General features: G+C 38.8%; 2 protein-coding genes across 3 annotated transcripts; one reads left to right on the top strand and one right to left on the bottom strand.

Moving 5' to 3' along the window:
- The first annotated feature begins 1,365 nt into the window (after positions 1-1,365).
- On the top strand, positions 1,366-5,267 carry LOC109965486 (elastase-1-like). The gene is made up of 8 exons (XM_020609564.1): positions 1,366-1,448; positions 1,561-1,664; positions 2,402-2,502; positions 2,795-2,920; positions 3,511-3,647; positions 3,802-3,944; positions 4,837-4,986; positions 5,167-5,267. Exons 1-8 carry the CDS (start codon positions 1,409-1,411, stop codon positions 5,176-5,178), a joined length of 813 nt encoding a protein of 270 aa, XP_020465220.1. The 5' UTR covers positions 1,366-1,408; the 3' UTR covers positions 5,179-5,267.
- Positions 5,268-16,961: 11,694 nt separating this feature from the next.
- rdh5 (retinol dehydrogenase 5 (11-cis/9-cis)) lies at positions 16,962-22,248 on the bottom strand. 2 transcript variants are annotated; one of them, XM_020617003.1, is made up of 6 exons: positions 22,183-22,248; positions 21,290-21,364; positions 20,840-21,162; positions 20,444-20,702; positions 18,646-18,809; positions 16,962-18,058 (listed from the first exon to the last, which is right to left on the bottom strand). In XM_020617003.1, the coding sequence occupies exons 2-6, from the start codon at positions 21,319-21,321 to the stop codon at positions 17,838-17,840; spliced, it is 999 nt and encodes a 332-aa protein (XP_020472659.1). In that variant the 5' UTR covers positions 21,322-21,364; positions 22,183-22,248; the 3' UTR covers positions 16,962-17,837. The 2 variants fall into 2 exon arrangements, with proteins under 2 accessions (XP_020472659.1, XP_020472730.1); XM_020617074.1 differs by having other exon boundaries at positions 22,190-22,230.
- Between the last annotated feature and the right edge of the window lie 190 nt (positions 22,249-22,438).

The raw sequence follows: 22,438 nt of genomic DNA, 5'->3' as shown, positions 1-22,438 counted from the left end.
GAGAGTTGCTGTAGGTTTTCCCCGGATGCCCATATGGTAGTGTCATCAGCAAATAAAACCACTTTCACTAAATCAGAAACCTTGCATATATCATTAATGTATAATATAAATAATTTAGGTCCCAAAACAGAACCCTGAGGCACTCCACATACAATGTCCAGATCACTCGAATGATATTCACCCAACTTCACAAATTGACGCCTCTGTGTCAAATAACTTCTAATCCATTTCAGAGCCATTCCTCTGATCCCATATTTTTCTAACTTGTCCATTAATAATTCATGATTGATTGTGTCAAATGCCTTTTTTAGGTCAATAAATATTCCTATCGTGTATTTCTTCTCATCCATAGCACTTGTAATGTCCTCCATCAGGTCGGTAATGGCCAAAGATGTCGACCGGTTCAACCTAAAACCATATTGACAATCAGAGAGGATTTTATGTTTATCAATAAATGTTGCACATTGCACATGGAAGTAATTCTGAAACACCTTAACTAACTTTCTGCTGTTTCAAACTGCTACTAAGGTGGTTTAACTTTCTAGCCCCCATGTTAAAAGGCAAATTCTTCTCCATCAGCTTGTATAGTAGTGAAAGACACTTTCAGACTATTACAGCAGCATATGGTCTATGCAGCCAAAGTGCTTAATCACACTTACTGGAGGGACTTTGAGGATAATCTTCCTCAGAGTACTGAAATACTTCATCACTGTGTATAAAATGGCCCTTTCTGGGACCAATCCCAGCAATTGATCGCTTCCAGTGTGCTTTCCAGACAGCCAGAACAAGAACAAAGTCATACACCACAGAGAAAAATACATCTGAGGATGGGTTTTAACAGCAGGGTTGTGCTCAGAGGAAATGCCAGAATGTGTGGATGTGTGATTTGGGACCTTTTGTACCTTTGCCAGGAGGTAGGTTGTACTTAAAACTATGAACAATGACGGGAGAGTCTAAGGACAGAAGGTGATGTATGCTGCACGGATTTGTAAAACCCCCTGAGGCAAATTTGTGATTTGTGATACTGGTTCTTATTACAAAAAAAAAAAAAAGACTTGATTCAGCTTGATGAGGGAGGAATATGAGGTGGAGGTGGTGCAAGACATTTAGTTACATTAATTATAAGTTACATTTCCTGCGTACATACAGTCAAAAATTGCTTTACTACAAAATGTAAAAAGAAAGAAACTTAAAGACAATCTTACACCAAGCAGAAAAGCCAGTACAAGTGGAAGAAAGGGACTTGGTAGCTGAGTCAGCTGTTCCACACATGAATCAACACTTGTGATAACTGTGAGACAGACACAGGTGGACACACACACACAACCAATCAGCAGAAGGGGCCCAGAAGGTATAAAATAGTATCGGACAGGAGTCTCCAGTGAAGACGTTTGAGGAGACTACAGCCATGCTCAGGTTTCTTGTTTTAACCTCTCTTGCAGCCCTCGGTAAGAACTGTGGGATTCTTTATTTCCTTTGACGATTTGCACACTAATGACTCCACACATTCTGAAACTCAATGGCTGATTGTTATGTTTTCTGTGCATATGCTTCGCTCAGTGCTGGCTGAGCTGGAGCCCCAGCCCAGGTACCTGGAGGACGCCAGGGCTGAGGAGAGAGTTGTGGGAGGTGAGGTGGTCAGACCCAACTCCTGGCCTTGGCAGGTACAGTACAACTTGTCTGACTCTAAAATAGTAGTGGAAGATGTATAATAAAAGTTCTACAATGTGAAAACGCTCTGGGTTCTATTTTCATGCCGGTGCACTGAGGCTTTTCCACAGCTTTGCCGATTTAGTGTCTTTGTGACTCACTGTACATTGGAACCCACCACAGTGTGCAGTTTACTATGATTACTCTTTTTACAGTCATCTAATGTGACTGGTCTCTAACACTCCCACCAGTGATGCAAGATAATGTATTCTTTTTGAGCCCATCCAATCTCCAGGGGTACTGGCAGGCATAACTGGCCACAAAAAGACAAGTATGAAAAAATGGGAAGTGAATATTACTGTAATTTCACCTTTTCAACTAAAAGGCTATTTGAAATTTTGATTGAAAGTTTATAATGATCACTAGTAAAATGTACTAAAAGTATCACAAAGTACAGAATGGCCTTTTTAGTCAACCACATAACCACAACACTATAATAACACATCATATTTTAATATAGAATAGAAATATAAAGTAGCATAAACTGGAAATGCTTCAGTACTTACAGTAAGTGCTGTACATTTGTTCAGAGCTTTAAAATGTAAAAACAGGCCATCACAACATGCATCTGCATCCGATTTATGCCTTTAAGCCCAGTTCAATGTCAGGAATGCTGCCAGGATAGATTTAGCAAAAATATGAATGGTTCAGTTTCTTGTAGGTGCAATGCTCTCTGCTGTCATTCCATTAGATCTCACTTCAGTACAAATCTGGCTCCAGCTTCTACCATACCTGTGGAGGAACCCTGATCAGGAGAGGATGGGTCATGACCGCTGCCCACTGTGTAGACAGGTGGGAGTTTCATGCATCACAGAATAGATGCTGAGCCTAATAAATCTATGAAGTAGCAAGCCATGTGTTCTGACTGAGCTGAACATTTACATAAATGTGTTTCATTATATTTCCCAGTGGTTTATTGCATAGTAAGACATCTTAGATCTAAATTTGACTTGTGGCATGTCAACGATATAGCTTCTCTGTAAAATATTGATTTTGAACACATTTTCTTGGCTTACTAAAGATCAACTGCCATACAAAATAAATATGAGCAGAAGAAAATGGTTATTTTTTTGTATGCCCACAGATCCATGACTTGGCGTGTTGTTCTTGGAGATCACAACATCAATGCCCAAGAGGGCACAGAGCAGTACATGAGCGTGTACAGTGTCTACATCCACCCCTACTGGAACTCCAACAACGTGGCTGCAGGGTTAGTGATTACTGGACATTCAGTTCAGTTCAATTTACTTTATTATCCACCGAGGTGGAAATTTGTCTTTGGCTCCCCATGCCACACATACATTTCAGAATACATCTCATAAAAACAAGCAAAGAAACATATCACTAACAAAACAACAAAACAAATGTAGAGTAATGAAAAATGCCAAAAGTGATTAATGGAAGGTAACATTTGATATTGTGTGGATATTTTTATTTTGAAACATTTTACTTAAATACTTCTAATACATTTTTAATTAGATTTGTAAATTCTAAAAAAAAGAAAAAGAAAACAAAACATTTTTTACCAGTCTTATTATTCTGAACATAGATTGTGAAAAAAAAAACACCCAGTCATACAGTGGAACACAATTAGAGCTGAAACAATCAATTGACAGAAGATGTATTTAAAAAAAATATTCAATGAAAGTAAAATTAATGATCAGGTAGTAGTCATTTGCAGGCCTAACCATTCCCATCGGAAGACAAACAATGGCCTGCTTTTCAACAAGGGTACTACAATGCACATTCACGAGTACAGGTTTACTCATTAACTCAAGGTCATGTTGTTCTGACCCTCAGCTATGACATTGCTCTCCTGCGTCTGGCCTCTGATGCTACTCTCAACAATTACGTCCAGCTAGGCTCTCTGCCTCCCTCCGGTCAGATCCTGCCCCACAACCACGTCTGCTACATCAGTGGATGGGGACGCACCCAGAGTGAGTCTAACATGCTACTTTTACACATTAAAAGCTAGTATTCTCTTCAGTGCTTAAATGCACTGAAGTAAATACACTATCTGTAAACACAATTGCAGCAGTGTATTGTTTTGCTGCCTCAGCTGTAAAATGTATTCTTTTCTGCTGCCCCCAGCTGGAGGTCAGCTGTCTGCTCAGCTGAAGCAGGCCTACCTGCCTGTTGTGGACTACAACACCTGCTCCAGCTCTGGATGGTGGGGCAGCACTGTGAAGAACTCCATGGTCTGTGCTGGTGGCAGCAATGAGGCTGGTTGCCAGGTGAGTCAATGATACAGAGGCCTTCACATATTGTATTTCTTTAGTAAGTCTTACAATACACAGTAAGAGTACTTCATTGCACTTCAAACATTGTCACACTAACAAAGGGCAAAAATATATTTTTTTTTATTGCACCTATTGTTCTATCTTGCCAAAATTTGATGCTTACATTACCTACTAGGCATCTCTACTGTCAGCAGTTTGATTGGTTATGCTAGTAGCAGATAACACAGCCTCAAGCTCCAAGCAGTTATAATGATCTGGCTACAGAGGCCTGGTAACCTCTTAGTTTTAAGGTCACACGCCTGGATATTTTAATTTTTCATACCTGTAGTTTTCGGTCCAACCTGCACTGACACATCACTTTTATCAGATTTACCTGATTTGGATCTCCCCTTTAAATGATCCTGGTAAGCCAGAATATGGAGACAGTATCACTGGAGCTTGACAGCTGTTAGCACTTTCTAATGAACCACACTGTTTTTACCTGTCTCCCATGGGGTCCTTCTGTGATTAAAACCGCAGTAATGATATTTGGGTATAAGCATACTGGCTGAAACATAAGAAAGAACTTGTCAAAATTCAGCCCCACTCCGCCATGACAAAGTGAAACTGAATGTCTCCCACTGAGCTGAGGCCTGACCCCGTCCTGTCAAGGAAGATATTTTGGAGGCCACATGCGGGATTGCTTGCTGCATCAGCAGGGGCGTAAGTCAGTTACAGTGATCCAGGCAAGTGCTCAATCTGCACAAAGTGTCAAAATCTTGCAAACACATATTTTACACAAACTTGCCGAAGGTTGTCTGAGATTAAAAGGGGATAGAAAAAGCAAGCTAAGTGTATTGAACCCTGGCTCTGAGGCTTGTCTGGGATGTGTTTTTTCCGAATGTAGGGTGATTCCGGTGGCCCCTTGAACTGCAATGTCAATGGCCAGTGGGTTGTCCACGGTGTGACCAGCTTTGTGTCCGCGTATGGCTGCAACACCTACATGAAACCCACCGTCTTCACCCGCGTCTCTGCCTACATCAGCTGGATGAACAGCGTCAGTATTTAACACTAACCCACATGAATCAGAGTACTAAGTGTTCAAACTACATGTGCTAGCTGCTGGAGTTCATCATCAGTTTTGTGCATTCATCCTTACAAATACATCTATTAGTTCAGTGGTTTGTTCAGATTGGTGAGGATAATCATAATGATTCATTTGTACTTGCTTTGCCAGATCATGGGTTGAGAAGGACGATCTCCATGGAGACAAGAGGAAAGTCTGAACTCATCTCAGTTTCTGCTCAACTCAGTCAGAATAAAATATCCTATAATGTGCATTTGTCTCATTTCTGTGTTGTAGTTTGTGTAGGAGACAATAGGCATGATCTTAAGATTTATAAGTGCTCAAGTAGCTAGAGGTGAATTGTAATTTAGGTGCAAGAGTGCTTCTGCAAAAATAGACTTCTGTAGCTCTAGTCAGCCTGCGCTTTTAATGATTAATGTTTCATATGAGGGAATTGTGTGAGATGACCTTTTGTTATTAAACTGGTGTCAAACCTGAACAGTTTAAACTGTCACATATAGGGGCAGCTTTGAGTGAGGCAGAGGACATTTTGTATTTGGAACAAAAATATTTGATTAGACCCTGGCAAACATAGTTTCCTTGACATCAAAATGAGCTGATGTCAAGTGTTGAAAAGGGCATCTAATCTAGATGAAGGGAATGCTAGCCCATTAACAAGTAATCAGTTTTACAATGTGTAAAATTCTTAAAATAAAGTGAATTGGTGTGGTAGCACAGTGGGGCAGTGGTTAGCACTGTCACTGCAAAACAGGAAGGTTCTGGGTTTGAATTTTAGCCGTAGCCTTTCTGTTTGCATGTTCACGTTGTGCCTGTGTGCGGTTCCTCCAGGTACTTTGGAGTGCCTGGTGATTCTAAGTGTGAATGGTTATCTGTCTCTATGTGTCAGCGGCCTGACGACCTGTCCAGGGCGTACCCTGCCTCTCGACCAGTGTCAGCTGGGAATGGCTCCCTGGCTCTGTGTTATAAATAAATCTTAGATAGTAAAATCGACTTACAAAGTCAAAATGATATGAATAATTCATAACTGTTTATCAAAGCATTACAAAACAACCAAACTAATAAGCTGTTTCACTAGTTTCAAGTGTTATGTGGATACAAGCAATAATCAGAGATAATTCAGTTACACTAGTGTGAATTAAGTGAAAATTATAAAGTGTGCACATCTCTAGGTGTTACTGATCTTTCAGTCAAGCTTACTGCTTGCAAATATACATGGAAATGTTTCAGTGTCATAAATTCACCTCATGTTTAACTCTCATGCAGTTTACCATGAGATGTTTTTTTTACTCATTCTTTCATCCATGATTTATTATCTGCTTTCTACTATTCTGGGTCAAAGGGGAGTTTGTACTGGTCAAAGTTTATTCATTTATCTTTAGACTGTGAGAAGAGATCACAGTAAGAGCAGGAAGCCCGCAGAAAAACATATACAAGTGTTGCAAAGAACTGAGCAAATCCAGAAGCTTATGTAACCCCTAAGAGGGATGTCTTCATCATTACAAAAATATATACTACTGTATTTTTTTTTAAATATGACATATATTAAAATGTCAAATATTTGGATGAGTTGGCTCCACATCAAAAGTAGCAACTTGGTTACATGAAGATTGCTTTTCTTGTCAAACTGAAGTTATAAAATGTATCTGCCTATACCAGTCACAGAGGGAGGAAATCGCTGTCAAAAAGATGAACTGGCTAACAGATAATAAAACACACAAAAACTGTCAAAGGCATAAAAAGAAGTACACAAAGCATTCACAATCTAATAATGGCCTTGACTGTGGTAGATAAGCGTGGGATGGAAAACATCTGGGTTTCAGGGAGAAGGGCAGCCAGTTACCACTTAGCATACATCACTTTTTTTATTTTATTTTAGCATACATCACTTGATACAACACTGGTCCTACACTTCCATAGGATGAAGTATGCATACTGAGTACAAGAAGGCAGCATGATTTGCAAGCCCTGACATGCACAACCCAATCTCTGCCATCTTTGAGGAATCAAATTAATGTCATTCTTCATTACCTACTTCCAGGTGTTGCTTGGTTGGGTCAGAGGGATGTAGCTCAGAGATGTAAGGAAAACAGCACTTGCAGTCAATCATTCTGATACTGCTGGCACATGCACTCAACTAATATGATGTCATCTTCAGTCCTAGTAGCAAAGGATACCCATGTTTTGATGCAGGGAGAATGTGAACCAGTGGGCCGGAGGAGATGAAGTGGTACATGATAGTCAGCTCCTTCATATTCTTGGCTGATTTATTTACATTACTGTGTGAAAGTTTTCTTCTTACTTCTTATCTCCTTGAGTTCCCCGTGGAACAAAGGGCCTCAACAACAGCTTTCCAACGCAGTCTATTCTGGGCAGCCTTTTTCACTTCACCCCACGACAGGTTGCACTTCTTCATTTCCTCTTCACAGGACCGTCTCCACGTGGTCTTAGGGCGACCGACCCATCTCTTTCCCCGAGGGTCGCATTGCAAGGCCTGCCGGGTGATGTCCTATATTATGCAGGTGGTCTTAGGGTGACCGGCCCGTGTCTTTCCCTGGGGGTTCCATGGAAAGTCCTGCCAGGTGATGTCCTGTGAGGGTTTCCGCAGGGTGTGTCCTATCCATCGCCATTTACGCCTGGCAATCTGCTGATTGATGGGATCTTGGTTTGTCCGCTGCCACAATTAAGTATTCTTTAGTTTATCTGTCCACCTGATCTTCAGTATGTTGCGAAGGCAGCCATTGACAAATATTTGGAGTTTGTTGGTTGGGGTGTTGGTGACTCTCCAGGTCTCTGAGCCATAGAGAAGGACAGACTTAACGTTGCTGTTGAAAATTCGTATTTTGTTGCGGACAGATAGGGATGTTGACCTCCAGACTGGTCTCAGGGTAATAAAGGCGTATCTAGCTTTCCCGATTCTGGCTTTGATGTCCTCGTCAGAACTACCTGATGCTGATACAATGCTGCCCAGGTAGGTGAAAGAGGTGACTTCTTCCAGCTCGCTGTCTCCAAGGGTGATTGGCTTCTGCTGCTTTTTTTAACAGGGTCATGATTTTAGTCTTCTCTAGGTTGATCCGCAGTCCAGTCTTGGATGGTTCTTGGGCTGGGCTAGGCTATCAGTTTTCTGTTGCATATGTTGGCATTTCTGGGACATCAGGCACAAGTCGTCTGCAAAGTCCAGGTCTTCAAGGAATTGAGTCAGGGACCACTGGATTCCGTTTTTTCCTGTTTTAATTGTCTGATGCATCACCCAGTCGACCACTAACAGGAAGTTCATTGGGGAGAGCATGCATTCTTGTCGGACTCCTGTTCTCAACTCAAACTCCTCTGTCAATTTGCCATTATGGATAATTTGGCATGTGGCGCCTTCATAAAGTTGCTGGATCAGGGTGATGAAACTTTGAGGGATTCCATAGTGATGGAGGAGCTGCCAGATAGTTTCCCTGTCCACACTATCGAACGCTTGACGAAAGTCGATGAAGTTAAGGTACAGCGTTGACTGCCACTCCAAGGAGTGTTCGATGATGATTCGGAGTGTTGCTATCTGATCTGTACATGACTTGTCTTTCCTGAAGCCGGCTTGTTCTGGTCTAAGTTTTTTTTCCACTGCGTCTTTCAGCCGGTCAAGGATAATGCAGGTTAGTACTTTTCTCGGTACTGACAGTAGCATGATGCCGCGCCAGTTCTTGCAGGATCCTAGGTCTCCTTTATTGGGGAGTTTTACCATGTGCCCTTTTTTCCAGTCTGCTGGTACTCTTCCTTCCATCCAAACCTTCTGCAGTGTGAAAGTTTTAGGCCCCCAAAATAAAGTGAGGATGCTTTGTAAAAACACTGTGCTGAATAGTTTTTCTGCATCAGTTAACGTCATATAAAGTGTGAGAAACAGAAAATGCCTAACACTGTATGGGGGACCAATCAAACACTTCTTGGAAGGCAAACTATTTAAAGTGCATTTAAACTTGTTTATACCTTATAGCTATATTACTGGAGTACCAACATGTAAGAAGTATTTTTATGTTTCAGCATGAAGCAGGAAAAACCCCTCGAAAGTCTAAATATTTTATCTCAATATACTTGGGGAAATGTTGAAAGAAGCAAACTATTTAGTGTTTAACTGTAGAAATGTTGACTTCACTCTACATCTTTGATACAAAGATGTCAAGGTAAATATCTGTATACCATGTTTATAGTAAAATCTATACTTTTAGACAAGATGTAACATTTCTCAAATGATTTATACATAAAAAAAACTATAACATGATAAGTTCCATAATTTAATCAGCACAACAGTAATGGGCAATGTGAAGGCCTCAGCTGTGGCCTTCACCATGTGAGGGCCTAAACCAGCACCAGCAGAGGAATTAGCTAGGTAATGTTCTTTTGTTTTCTTTGTTTGTGTGTAGATTTAAGTTATAGGTAGATGTTAGGCATTTGATTTGACATTAGGTTTAGACATACACAATTAATCACTGAAGCATGCACATTTGGTTAACTTTGTACTGTTAATGTGCGCAATCTTCTTTTTTGAGTTACCATTTCCTGGTTAATGGATAGGGGTGGTCCCGACAAAAAGATTGGACTGAGGAAGCAGCAGGTTTAAATACCTCCCACTAGGCCTGGACTGCACCAAGTGCCCAATACAAGGAAGGGGGGAGGTTGGGAGAAATATATTGTTTATTTGTTTGTAGTTGATGATAAAACTTTATTTGTCAAGTTTTGTTGTTGTTGTTTTTTTTTACATTTAAAGAAAAATATTTAGTTGTTAGCAGACTGTCTGTTCAGTGTTTATTGGCAGATTATTTAGATTGCATCTTTGTCAATTCCCTGTGTGTGTGTTACTGGTTTGGCCAGCCAGTATATATGCTCCCCCATTTATGCCATGTTGTTAGTTGGTTTTTGTTTGCTGTATTGTGTAGTTCAGTTTGCTGTATTGTGTAGTTCAGTTTGCTGTGTATTGTGTAGTTCATATTGTGTAGTTCAGTTTGCTGTATTGTGTAGTTCAGTTTGCTGTATTGTGTAGTTCAGTTTGCTGTATTTTGAGTTTCCTTATCTTTTGTTGACCTCTTTTAGGTATTGGTAGATATTGATATTATTTGCTTGTTTTTTTTTTTTTTTTCTTTCTCCTTATTTTTGGGTCAATAAAAAAAAACAAAAAAACAAATTTTTTTTGAACTTTAAAAGCTGTGTCCTCTGGCTTACTGTTCAGTCCCTGACAGGCAACAACATTTATCATGTTCACAGCGGGAAGAACTAAATCAAAAGGTCAGTGTATTTGTAATGTATAAGGAGGCTATGTTTACAACTTTGATGAGAAACTGTTTACTTCTAGGACTAATTGCAATTCATTCATTATTTTATTCTGCTTGATTAATCATATTCTTGTGATGAAAAATGTTCACCCTTCAATTTAACACACTGTCAGGGGTAAGTTACTGTGAATACACTTTCTAATATTCTCAGACTTTCTCTCACAAACTTCATTACTTTGATATTGTTAGAGTAAGTTTATGTTCAGCTCTCTGTGGGTTTGTCCACTGATGCTGCTCTGTCCTACATACAGTTGGGCTCCCTGCCAAATACTGTGGCCGATTCTAAACCCCAGTAACTTCTGCCACATCACTGTACACACATTCATGCAGCTGATTAAATCATCAAAGGTTTCCTGGAGGGAAAGTAACACAAAGTAATAAGCTTTTAGCTGTGTGTTGGAAAATTTGCTAGTTGATTACCTGCCATAATTGGAAGTTGTCAGTTCTGTCAGAAGACACAGAGCTGTTGTAAATTATTTATGTGAAAATAGTTAAACAAGTTCAATTCCAGCATGAAGCATCAGCTACTGCATTATAAGAAGCCTAAAGCCATGCTTGTAACAGTCTGAGGCCACACTTAAGCACAGCAGTATTAAAAGAGGTAAATACATGCTCATAATGACAGTGTTCTATGCTAATGTTTGGCATGTATAATGTTCAGCATCTTAGTTTAGTGTGTTAACATGGTAATAATTGCAAATATGGAAATGTCTCATTTTGCATAAACTAAATTATTGAGCAAATTAAAATTTTGAGCTCATGATGGCAGATGAAAAGTGAAGGCTTCATCAAAGAAATTACAATTCATTTTGGGAGAAGGTGAGTACAGTATGTGTACAGAATTTGCTGTTAACTGTTGAGCTGTTTCACTCCAAACCACATGTGGCTCCAAACTTCAGTACGATTCCCAAAGAAAAGTCAATAGAGTTTAACCTCTGAGTATGAAAGTTTGTACAACGTTTCATGATAACCCATCAAAAAGTTTAAATATTTCAATGTGGGGTCCATGGTTATGATTACAACATCCATCTTTAAAAAAAAAAAAACATAAAAACAAATCTCATAATTAATTTCTATTCTTTCAGTGTTTGGCCATTTTTCTTACTCTTCAGTTTGCAAACTGTGTTTAAAAAAAAAAAAAGTGTAGTTCAATTTCAGTTTGTTTTTGGTCCTGGTTTCATTAAACCCCCAAAACACAAATGAACGGTTTCAAATCATATGTAGCTTTCTACCTGTCTGTCATAAAGAGACCTGGTAAATTTTGTCCAGGGAGAATACTCAATTGTGGACAGAGAAACTAACAAAAAACATTATCCCTTGCTTAAAAAGCACATGCTGATAACTTCAGAAAGCTGCAGGGTTGATTTTACTGAACACTTTTGAGAAAAAAATATACAATGGCCTAAGTAATCAATAAGGCAGTGGGAAGTCCAATTACCTTTAATCATTAAAGGTACTGGATGTCTAAATATGTGCAATACCTGCTTTTAATCCAGTACAATAGATATCTTTCCCTTTCATGAGTCATGTTGATAAAACCTCCTGGTGCCTGTAGCTGCAGTGGAGGAAGTGACAGGATCTGTCATGACCACAACTGTCTGTTCAGGAAACAGTTGTCTATCAACTCAGTTTTTTTTTCTACTCAATGTTCCATTCCTGCAGAGACCTTGGTATGTTTGGTAAAACATGCTATGTGTACATCTGCTGGGATTAGATGTTTGGCAGGGGCACAGTGCCACCTGGTGGATGCAAGACAAACTGAAGCCCATGTGCATTGTGGCTGAAACCACTGCATCTATACGAACTGAAGAAAGAAAGGGACAGTCTGTCAAATCTGATTATCTTTACATCTGTAAATAAACAAGAGAGTCAGTTAAAATGAGCTGCCATGACTCGCCATGTATTAGTTTTGTCCATTGTAGCCACTGCTAAATGTCTCATTACATTTATTTACAGCTGTATCCAACAAATACCACATTAAGTTTAATGGAACATGTACAACTGTGGTATTTGAGCTTTTGTTTACAAATGTACCAGAGAGTTTTACATATTAAAAGGAGACAAAAAATTACAGATTCCAGTCTCGCTTGCCTTTTAATAATGGAGCAACTTTGCATTATTGATTAAGAAAATGCATCATTGTGTGGCCTGAATGACATCTTTGGTTTATAGTTTATAGCTGAGACAAACACTGTTTTCACTTTAGTAACAAAAAACAAATGTAATGCAAACATTATCATTGAAATTATACCAGTAAACTATGTGCAATTTACAGCACTAGATTAATAACATGACATTTTGTGCGTGAAGAAAAAAACTAAAATACTGACAGAGAGGCTAAAACTAGAAACTACATGAACAAAATACTGATGTATGATTATTTACTCCAGTCGAAATTCAACTCAGAATCAGATTTTGGAGGCAAAGTGTTGCCTTTTTTTTAATTTGGAAGAAAACAGTTACAGTATTAGTCCCAGCTTTATCTTGGAAAACAAATGACTTGCTTAAAAGGCCCGTTTTGAAAAACTTTACTGTTTAAGACCTGACAGGGAACCACTAAATCTGTGCTGTGAATAACCTAAACCACAACAGAAGACAAATAATGAAGCATGTGGTGCTTTGTTTGTGAGCTGAGCTGAGCTTCATTATGGTTGTAAAATGTGAGCTAGAGATACTGAACCTCTGTTGCTAATCATGAAAATAAGAGAAATGAAACTAAATTAGCATTAATTACAGCTGTGGGCATCAAAATAAATCATTTAGGGATTATATATTTCTTTTTTTGTCTCTAATAATGTCAACTTTATTGCCAGATGGCACTGAGATAAAGACAAAGTTCAGAAAGTTTATTTTTTACAGAACAACTGAGTGATTGAATAACTAACAAGCTAGGCACAAAATAATGACCACAACGTGCATGCTATTTCTTACAGTGCTAGTAAAAATGATTATTGTTGGAACTAAGTTTAATAGCAGTCTGTGGATGTGTGATTAAAGGTGTTGGATTGTATCCTATCCTCATTAAAAGTGAAGTATTGTAAAGCTCCATTCTGTTTCCCATCTTAGAAGCACAGAAAACCTCAGTCTGCAGTGATGGACTCGTTATGTTGTTTCACCTCACTCTTGTTTTTTTTCTCATACATGGACATGGATCTGAAAGATTATGAATCTCCAACAGCACTACATACTGTATCTGTGCAGCAGAGGTCAAGGTCAAAGTGTTTATTTATCATATGCACAGTGAGGAAACGTGTTTCCCTGTACAGTGAAATTCTTACTTTGCCGTCCACATGAATACCACACAATACAAATGAAATATAAAGTAGATAAATAAGTAACACAAAATCTAAGGCACTTTAAGCAGCAATATAATAAAAATATATAAGAATATAATAGAGAATGTATGCTACATGGGAGCTGCATGTGCAGCAGTCAATGTGCAATTATGCATGTGCAAACTGAGAATGTAAACAGTACAGGTCGACAGTACATGAGGCAGCTTTCCTACGCACCCTGTGGTGGTAAATGCTCTGCAGAGAGGGCAGTGGAGTCCTGGTGATCTTCTCCGCAGTCTTTACCACTCTCTGCAGGCGCTTGCAGTCCATAGCAGTAGTGCTGCCATACCAGACAGTGATGCAGCTGGTCAAGATGCTCTCAATGATGCACCTGTAGAAGTTGCAAAGGATCCTGGGCGACATGCCAAACCTCCTCAGGAAGTACAGCCGCCGTTGGGCCTTCTTGACCAGCTGTGTGGTGTTAAGTGTCCAAGTGAGGTCCTCACTGATATGGACGCACAGGTATTTGAAGCTGCTCACCCTCTCCACCCCGGATGAACAGTGGCCAATGAGATCTCCTCCTCTTCCTCATGTCCACTATCATCTCCAGAGGGTGAGCTCTGAAGTTTCGATCATCTGTGGTGGTGACACTTCATTTAATAAATGAGCAACTCTAAATCAGTTCTACAGGGTATTATAAAACTGTTAAACTACAAATCTGTATGACCAAGGGGAAAAAATAAACACTAGCACAAATCTATCCTCTGTTGTTAGGAGGTTGAAAGAGGCATTAAAATGCTAAAACATATGAACTCCAGTAAAACATAAAAAAATAACAGAATTTTGAATAAAATACTCTGCTATTTGAAACAGTATCAAACTCTTTAACATATTGGTGCTATTTATGAGTTGAATCTAAACTTTGTGATTTTCAACTTTGGCATATACAGTACCACTGCTCATGAATTAATTTCACTAACTAAAAAGACCACATTGCTGCTTTTTCTGCAATTAAAGACACTAAGTGTAAGATCTGAACACTTTGGACTTTTGCTCCTTCTGGTGTCAAGGTAAAACTAAATAAACAAATAAGTCATCTGCAGGCAGTAAGCTACTGATAATCATTTAAAACTCTGCATAAAGTAATGGAATGGCACCAAGGATTGGATGTATGTTTTGTACTTGCCTGACAGAGGTGTATTCCCTGAACATTTTCCAGCTCTGTCCAGTGGAAGAGACCAACACATCACTTCCATGACACTGAGGATCACCCACAGTGTTACACCCAACACCACAGATCACTCAGGCAAGAGAGAGATGAGAACAAGATGCCAGACATGTGAGTTGCTTCCAGTCAGTAATGAATAATTAGCTGTTAGAATGGAAATGCTTTTGTGTTAGAGGGATGGTGTGATTGGAGGTGTGATGATCGCCTCCTAGTGTCACTCACATGAGAAGCCATTTGACCAGAGAAGTCATACATGTCACATGGAACTTGCCTGTGATCAAACAAATTCCCCCCATTGGCCAGAGTGGCAGCCATACTTCCTCAGTGAAGCAAAGCTAAGAGCAGAAGAGGGTCCATTTATGATTGTAGTTATTGGAGCTGTTGTCTCAGCTAAATTATTGTCGAGATCAACAAAGACAGCTGATTCTTCATGAAACATTCTCTTCATGACCAAAACATTTTAAAAGTCTAAGGCATCGATCATATCTGCTCCTGAGCGAAAACACTGGTGAATGAAATATGACCATTATAACTATTTAATTGACTAACATATGCTCATTAACAAGGTACAAATGATTTCTCAGTCAGAAAATCCAGAATATTTTGACCAGTTCATTAGGCTCTATTTTAGTCTGGCCCATGAAATGGCAGAGCTTTACCAAGGACCATTGACCCCAACAATATGGCTCCCAGGTCAAAGGGTCATGCTGTATCATGCTGAAGTGGTGACACAGTGTGTGAGATGCATAGAGAGGCCAGACAGCAACGATACCCAATTTTTTTAATATTAGCAATTCCTTGCCACTATATGTTATAAACATATGCAGAGTTGAAACAATAAATTCATTAGTCAAGAAACAGAAAATGAATGTGGTAATCAGTTGATTAACTGGCATTATACCAGTTAAAATATGGGGTTTCTCAATTACCCGCTTTGATTAGAGTGTTACACATCTCTTTTCATTGGTACATATACCATTGTTTACCTATCTGTGGAGGAGAAATGCAAATTAATTAATGCCTTTGCAGTTGGTTGTGTGGTCCACTTTCCACCAGCAGCAGGAGTTGTGCACATTCACGAGCTATCCTCTTGTTTTTGGAGTTATGAGGGGTGCAAAGATAATCTAGAGGTGCCCATGATTAAACATTAAATGGCTGGAAACAAGCAAAATGAGCATGCCATGGACACTTCAAGCTTTATATCACACAGGTGCAGCAATAAAAATTATTATTTTTTTGCCCCACATATTTTAAAGCCAAAGAAAAACTTCTATATCTGATCACCTTCTCTTTCATGTAGTATCCAGTAGCAACATTTCTGTTGCTTGTGTCTTTTTCTGACTGAAACCTGAGACACAGAAACAGAAGGGGTCAGTGCTGAAACATCAGTAATGCAGCAGGGCAGTGGACAGGGAATCTGCCTGACTGGGCGCGTTATATGCAGATATATAGAAATAAAATCCATCTAAATTATTTGACAACGCATTAACACAGCACTGCTGAATCCTCCATATTCTTGGCTTTCACAAACTCCATAACCTATGTAAGCAAAGATGACATTTAATGTGTACAGCAGTGTCTCGGTTCCTACGAAGATAATCATGGTTTCATATTCACGGTCTTAACAGAGAAGAAAATCTGAGGCATGTAGTCAGATTTCTCTGCCTTAAAAATATGCTGATTGTAATTGCCATATTCATTTAGTAACTACATTCATGAATGCTAAATATGACTTCAGTATGACTAATTACACAGTGTGAAACAATACATAATCGTATTTCTAACTGCATAATTCATCTGGTACAGTAAACAGTTATCATATATTGCAAAGTTCAGGGAGCATTTCATAAACCAAGATTCAAAACAAGTGTGAAAAATCATCCCACTGATCCTGTGTTTTTATGATTTAAATCTGTAAATCAAGCCTTAAATATTATCAGTTAATCAGGTAAGACTTCTCAAACTATTTCATACCCTTTAGGATATTTTGAGGTTACAGTATATTATGTAATAACTTGTTAGACTTTATTGATCCCACAGTGGGGAAATTCTAGTGTTCCAGCAGCAGTAAGGGACAAAAACAACAGAGAGCAAGCAACAAGACACCATAAGAACAGATACCACACATCTTGAGAGACAAATTCAGAAAGCATGGAAAGAAAAAAACACAAAAGAGCACAGTGCTAGTGCTACTTTGTGACAATACTGATACATAAACACAAGGATTGATCACTTCCAGAATACAGTTTAACTGCTGGCATTCACAATAAACGTCTATTACTGATGCAGTGAAATTATTGTTATTTTCCAGACTTTCAATGTGTGAGGCACAATAAATTTAAAGTTATTCTACAAATCCCATAATCAGTGTCATTTTAAAGTTTGAAAATAAAAAATATATCCAGTTAACTTTGATTTCAGGATTTATTAAATGTTTTGCTGTTAGACTACTTTGAGATTTTGAATTTAGCCAAGTGTTCAAAAGCATGTGTTAAGCTCTAGGGTTGTGGAGTCTGCCATGTTCCATCATGCAGCAAAACTTTGACTAACTTCAAAACTTGAAAAGCACCACCACTTAATCGTTTTCATGTACAGCATGTGTGCATGTTTGTTCCCAATCAACAAACCTATTTAGAAGCCATCGTGATGAGGCTTCTCATCATTGTAACCCAGAATATAGATAGTTTTTCATTGCAAAGCTAGCAGCTATTTTATTTGTGCATTGCATTTTTCTTGATAATAAAGTGATGTATATTTATCTTCTGATGCTGAACAGTCACCATGCGAAAGAACATACAGTAAATAACTGTTTCAAAAGGTACAGAGTTAACAAGCAAAATATCTATACATTTACTAAATACCTTTACATGGCAGATTATGCACATAAATAAAACAATAACCGTAGCATGAAATCATTACATGGTCAATGTAGATGAGGAGTATTTTGAAAAGTAAAATAAATTTTTTAAAGTAAGCTGATCACTTTGAAGACATTTCTTTAAAGTCAGCGAGTTAAATGCTCTTTAAAGGACGTGGCAGCAACAGCTTAAGCCCAATATCAACCACACAGGAAGGCATGTAAGAGAGGGGGATCCAGACAAGCTTGGCGTCCCAGCCGGCGCTGTATCTGGTGCGTGGGTATGCAGCAGTCAGAGCGTGCTCCATGCAGTTGGTCACCTTGGTAATGTCAGGATCGCAGATAAACTTCATGGCCAGATGCTGAATCTTCAAGACTATAAAGGAGATTTACATACTGTGAACTGACGGACACATGTTGTATGCATATCACTTCATTTCAAAGCATTTTTCACCCAAAAAAATGCAAGTATTCTATATTGAGTTAGATTCATGGTGTTAAATTTTACAAAGTAATAATAAACCCTCATTTAAGGCTGTTTCACACCCTAAATTTTAAGATTTTTAAATGTGATGGTATCACTGACTGGAACTATATTTTTCCTTTATGTACTGTAACACATAACAGTTACATAAGTGTGTTCTCAGGAAATAAATGCAAAAGGATTTTGATATGGAAAATCATAAAAATAAATGTTTTCCACATGTTGGAATTCATAATTTTAATATATCACTTTAATGGAAAATTAGCTGACAATCATTTTTGAATTGTGACTTTAAAGCCCATACTATGATTGAAAAACTTTGAGTAAAAAATGAGATGTTTTACATCTTGGAAATGTGTCAGTCAAAAACACATGAAACAGATACACTACATTTTGTGATCACATGAGCCAAATGATGCTAACTTCAGTTTTAATGAAAATCTTCAATTCACTGATGGTCTGCAGTCTACTGTACTTACACTTCTCAAGGTACTTTTCTCCATAGCTGGCTTGTACCTCAGGGCTGAGCTGGCTCCACAGGCGGTTCATTTCCCTTTCAATGGCCTCGAGGTTTGTCAATGCAGTCTTGAAAAACCCCGGCTCAATGATGCACACTTTGATTCCAAAGTAGCTTATGTCTCTCCTGTATACAGATAACATCTTGTACACCAGAAATGTACAGTACATGTATATATGCATATTTGATATCAGCAAGATAAATTTAAATAAGATTGGGTAACAATTTCTAACAAGTCCACCTTTATAAAGGATAATTAGTAACTAATGGCTTTATTGATGCCTGGTATAGTATTTACTGGTATGTTAAAGTTCAGTTATAACCCAATAACAGATGTACCAATGGGACTGTGAGATTGTGAAGAATCCTATTTGGCAATAGTGTAGTTATAAATGTTGGTAATCCACAAATAAATACCTGCCAGTTTTTAAACATTTTTTTAGAAATGTTAATAAACAGTTAATAAATTCATTTTAGCCAAATTTTGCAGCTAGAAGGTAAGTGATGATAAATAACAGGACTGTAAAGTGTCCTAACAGAAAATCTTGCAACTCAAACACTGTTCTTATTAACTGATTATAAGTAATTTTTAGAGCATTAGTAAATGATTTGTTGAAAAATAGTAAAGCTATTCATTATTTATACACCTTTTACTTAGGTTTGTGACACAGGCTACAATCTTTGACCTAAACTGTTTATATTGTCAGTGAATTTGTATTGAAAATGCAATCAGGAATCCAATGAAAGAAGACAGCAAAGGGTTTGGTTCATACAGTAAGAAGCACAGCTAAATTAAATCTTAGAAAATTGAAGGGAAAGTCCAACATAATCCCTTGTCTGGTCTTACCAGCCAATATGTCAAGCTGACATATGCTGAGGTCATCAGTTTGTGTATTACTGCAATTTGCTGGATGGGAAGTGTTTTATTGCTCTAAATATGTCATGTTTTTTCTTTTTCTGTATTTACTAAAAATATTCACACAAAAAAATGCCCAGCACCCCAGATTTCCCTCTTGGGACAATAAGGATTGTGACTTGTATGACAGTTTATCCCAGTACTCAGAACATCATCTCTTCTAAATAACAGGAAAAAACAAACTGGGTGCACACAATACTGTCAGGTCCGCTCGGCGCGACCTGCCTCTCTTTCTTTTCTCTCTCCTGCTTTTCTCTTTTTTTGTGGGATCCATGCCTCAGCTGTGTCACTTTTTGTAATTAGTGACTCGTGGGTTGTCGCGCACAGCTGGGGCATGTTAGGTAATGATTTCCTTACCTTATTTATACCTCTGGCGGACGCTCCGCCGTCGCCGGAGCATTAACTACTGTAATGTGCATACCCCGTAACAGCCCTATACTCGTGGTATGTAGTGTACGTCATTTTGTTTTCCCACGCTGACAATTCCTGTGCTGTGGAAAACCGTTTTGTTCACCTGTCCTCATGGTTAGCCTGTCTATTCACCTGTCCGTCCTCATCCTCCTGTTCACCTTAGTCTTGCCGTTAGTTTGTCCTTGTACTGTATTCATTGACTGTTCCTTTTCTTTGTGTGTGTTCCCCACCATAAAACCACCTTTTTTTTTTACTAGCACCTGGGCCAGCAATCTTGAGTCCTGCCTCAGCTCTCCCTCACCCTCCTGGTGAGGGGGACTAAACCATAACAAATACTTTCTTTGTGTTTACAGTACCAAAGCACAGTAGTTTTACATAATGTCACATTATGCTCTTATCTAATGTTTATGAGGTTCTACAAAAGAAATCTTACCTGAGGCAGTCGGAGAAACACTCCACTGCAAACTTGGAGATGCAGTATCCACCGCCATTTGCAGCCACTCTTCCCAGCACTGAAGCAACATTTACAATGCGACCACGAGCCTTTTTGATGAGAGGCAGGAAGGTCATTGTCATGGCAATCACTCCATCCACGTTGACTTTCATTATGCTGTGGAAATCCTCCACTTTCATCCACTCTGAAGGACCCATGGGTAATGCGCGTCCCGCATTGTTCACAATACCCCAAAGTCCTACAGAGGAAATGAAAGATAAAAGGGGGAGATATTCTCTGTTAGAGACATGCTGTGTGAAAATTAAATTAACTAAGTCACCTTACATTGCCCGACTTTTGCACATTATCATTTAAATCATGCAAATCGTCTTTTACCCATATCGCCAACCTCCTTCTTGGTCCACTCCATGGCTTTCTGGATGCTGTGCTGACTGGTCACATCCAACAGGACCGTCTTCAAATGAGGGCCTGTCACTCTTTTCAAATCATCAGCTCCTTTTTCTGTGAAGCAGCCAGCCAGCACATGGAAACCTTTGCGATCGAGCTTCTTGCACAGCAGGTTTCCGAATCCAGTGTCACAGCCAGTCACAAAGACATACTTGTCAGTGACTTTATCAATCTCCAGGCTGTCTCTGTATAGCCACACAATAATCCACAACACCACAAAGGTACCAGTGATGTACAACCAAACATTTTCCCTGTGAGAGAAAAGAGGAGAAATTATGACAAGAGGAAGGCAGGGATGTTAACTTTCAGAAAATATTCTAGATGTGCAAACCAAATCATTGCCCAAAATGTACAGCACTGCAGCAACAGCATTCTTACCATAAAAGGTGGTAGGCAAACTGCATATCCATGTTTCTTCCAAGATTAGAAGTGGGTTTTTGGGCAACTGGAGGACTTAAGCAACAAACATGTTTAGCAGGTGTCTCTATAGTGTGTGTGTGTGTGAGACAAGCATCCTAAACCAGCTTTTCAGAAGATAGAATGGAATGTGGGAATGCCCACAACCAGAGCTCCACTCAGTTTCACAATATTGTCGAGTTTTATTGAAACCTCGTGCTACTCTGCTGAAAACATCTGATTATGGGTACAATAATTTTTTTCACTGAAGGCCTTAGGGGGAGAACTGTAATACAGAACAGCTTTGAGCACATGAAAAATCTTTGGCTAATAGTCTTAAGGAAGAAGGGAAAAAATAAAGGCATTTGTGAGGGAAGGGAAGGAGAGCCAAAGAGAGAGAGAGCGAGAGAACATGTGTATGTGTGGGGCCTTTGTTTTGGAGCATAAATTTGATGTCCGTGACAGAGCTGCTTAGGGTGAGCACTGCTGAAAACAAGTTCGTTTTCAGGGAATTAGTAAAACTGAAGGAAAATACTTCAGCGTGCTATTTGTGAGATCAAAGTTGTTTACACACTTAAATCTCATGCAGTACTGTTGCTGTTGGTACAAGAACATTAATTAAAATGATCCTGCACAATTATAATTCTGTTTAAAAAAAAAAACTGTTTATTTTCACAACTCTAGTAAATATATACCAATGAATATACCAGAATACCTCAAATATTCATATAAATCAATAAGATATTATCATATAATCAAACTTCAAATACCAATTAATCTTTTTATGCGGTAGTACAAAATTTAAGACCCACAGCAAAAAGGAGACTCTGGAGTAATTCAGTGGTGACAGACACAATGAAACTGAGAACTCCTACCTCCTACCTTTTCCTCTTTGTGAGACGTGGTGAACCTCCACAAGTTATCTGTCCTCTTTCTTTTTCCTCTCTGGTTATTCTTCTGTCTAAACCCAGGGGCTGGTCAGAGGGGCTTTATCCCTGTGGTTTATCCCTTAAGGAAGTCCACCACTGGTAACCCTTAGTCCACAACCTTTGGATTGTGCATGTGTGTCTAAGTAGAAAAATTGTGCAATGTGTGCATTGTGCCATATCAAAGTGAACACAGTGAACTTTT

The sequence above is a fragment of the Monopterus albus genome, unplaced genomic scaffold (assembly GCF_001952655.1).
Source record: "Monopterus albus unplaced genomic scaffold, M_albus_1.0 scaffold1.1, whole genome shotgun sequence".
Lineage (NCBI taxonomy): Eukaryota > Metazoa > Chordata > Actinopteri > Synbranchiformes > Synbranchidae > Monopterus > Monopterus albus.
The sequence above is the reverse complement of the archived record's forward strand: the minus strand, read 5'-3'. Positions and strand labels throughout refer to the sequence as shown.

Bases quoted from the DNA above. Each gene is read 5' to 3' on its own strand.
- LOC109965486 (XM_020609564.1), top strand. From the start codon at position 1,409: ATGCTCAGGTTTCTTGTTTTAACCTCTCTTGCAGCCCTCG. The intron at 2,503-2,794 runs GTGGGAGTTTCA...GTATGCCCACAG, and splicing joins GCTGCCCACTGTGTAGACAG to ATCCATGACTTGGCGTGTTG. The intron at 2,921-3,510 runs GTTAGTGATTAC...TCTGACCCTCAG, and splicing joins TCCAACAACGTGGCTGCAGG to CTATGACATTGCTCTCCTGC.
- rdh5 (XM_020617003.1), bottom strand. From the start codon at position 21,321: ATGGATATGCAGTTTGCCTACCACCTTTTATG. The intron at 21,163-21,289 runs GTAAGAATGCTG...TTTCTCTCACAG, and splicing joins TTTGCCTACCACCTTTTATG to GGAAAATGTTTGGTTGTACA. The intron at 18,059-18,645 runs GTAAGTACAGTA...TCTCCTTTATAG, and splicing joins AGAAAAGTACCTTGAGAAGT to TCTTGAAGATTCAGCATCTG.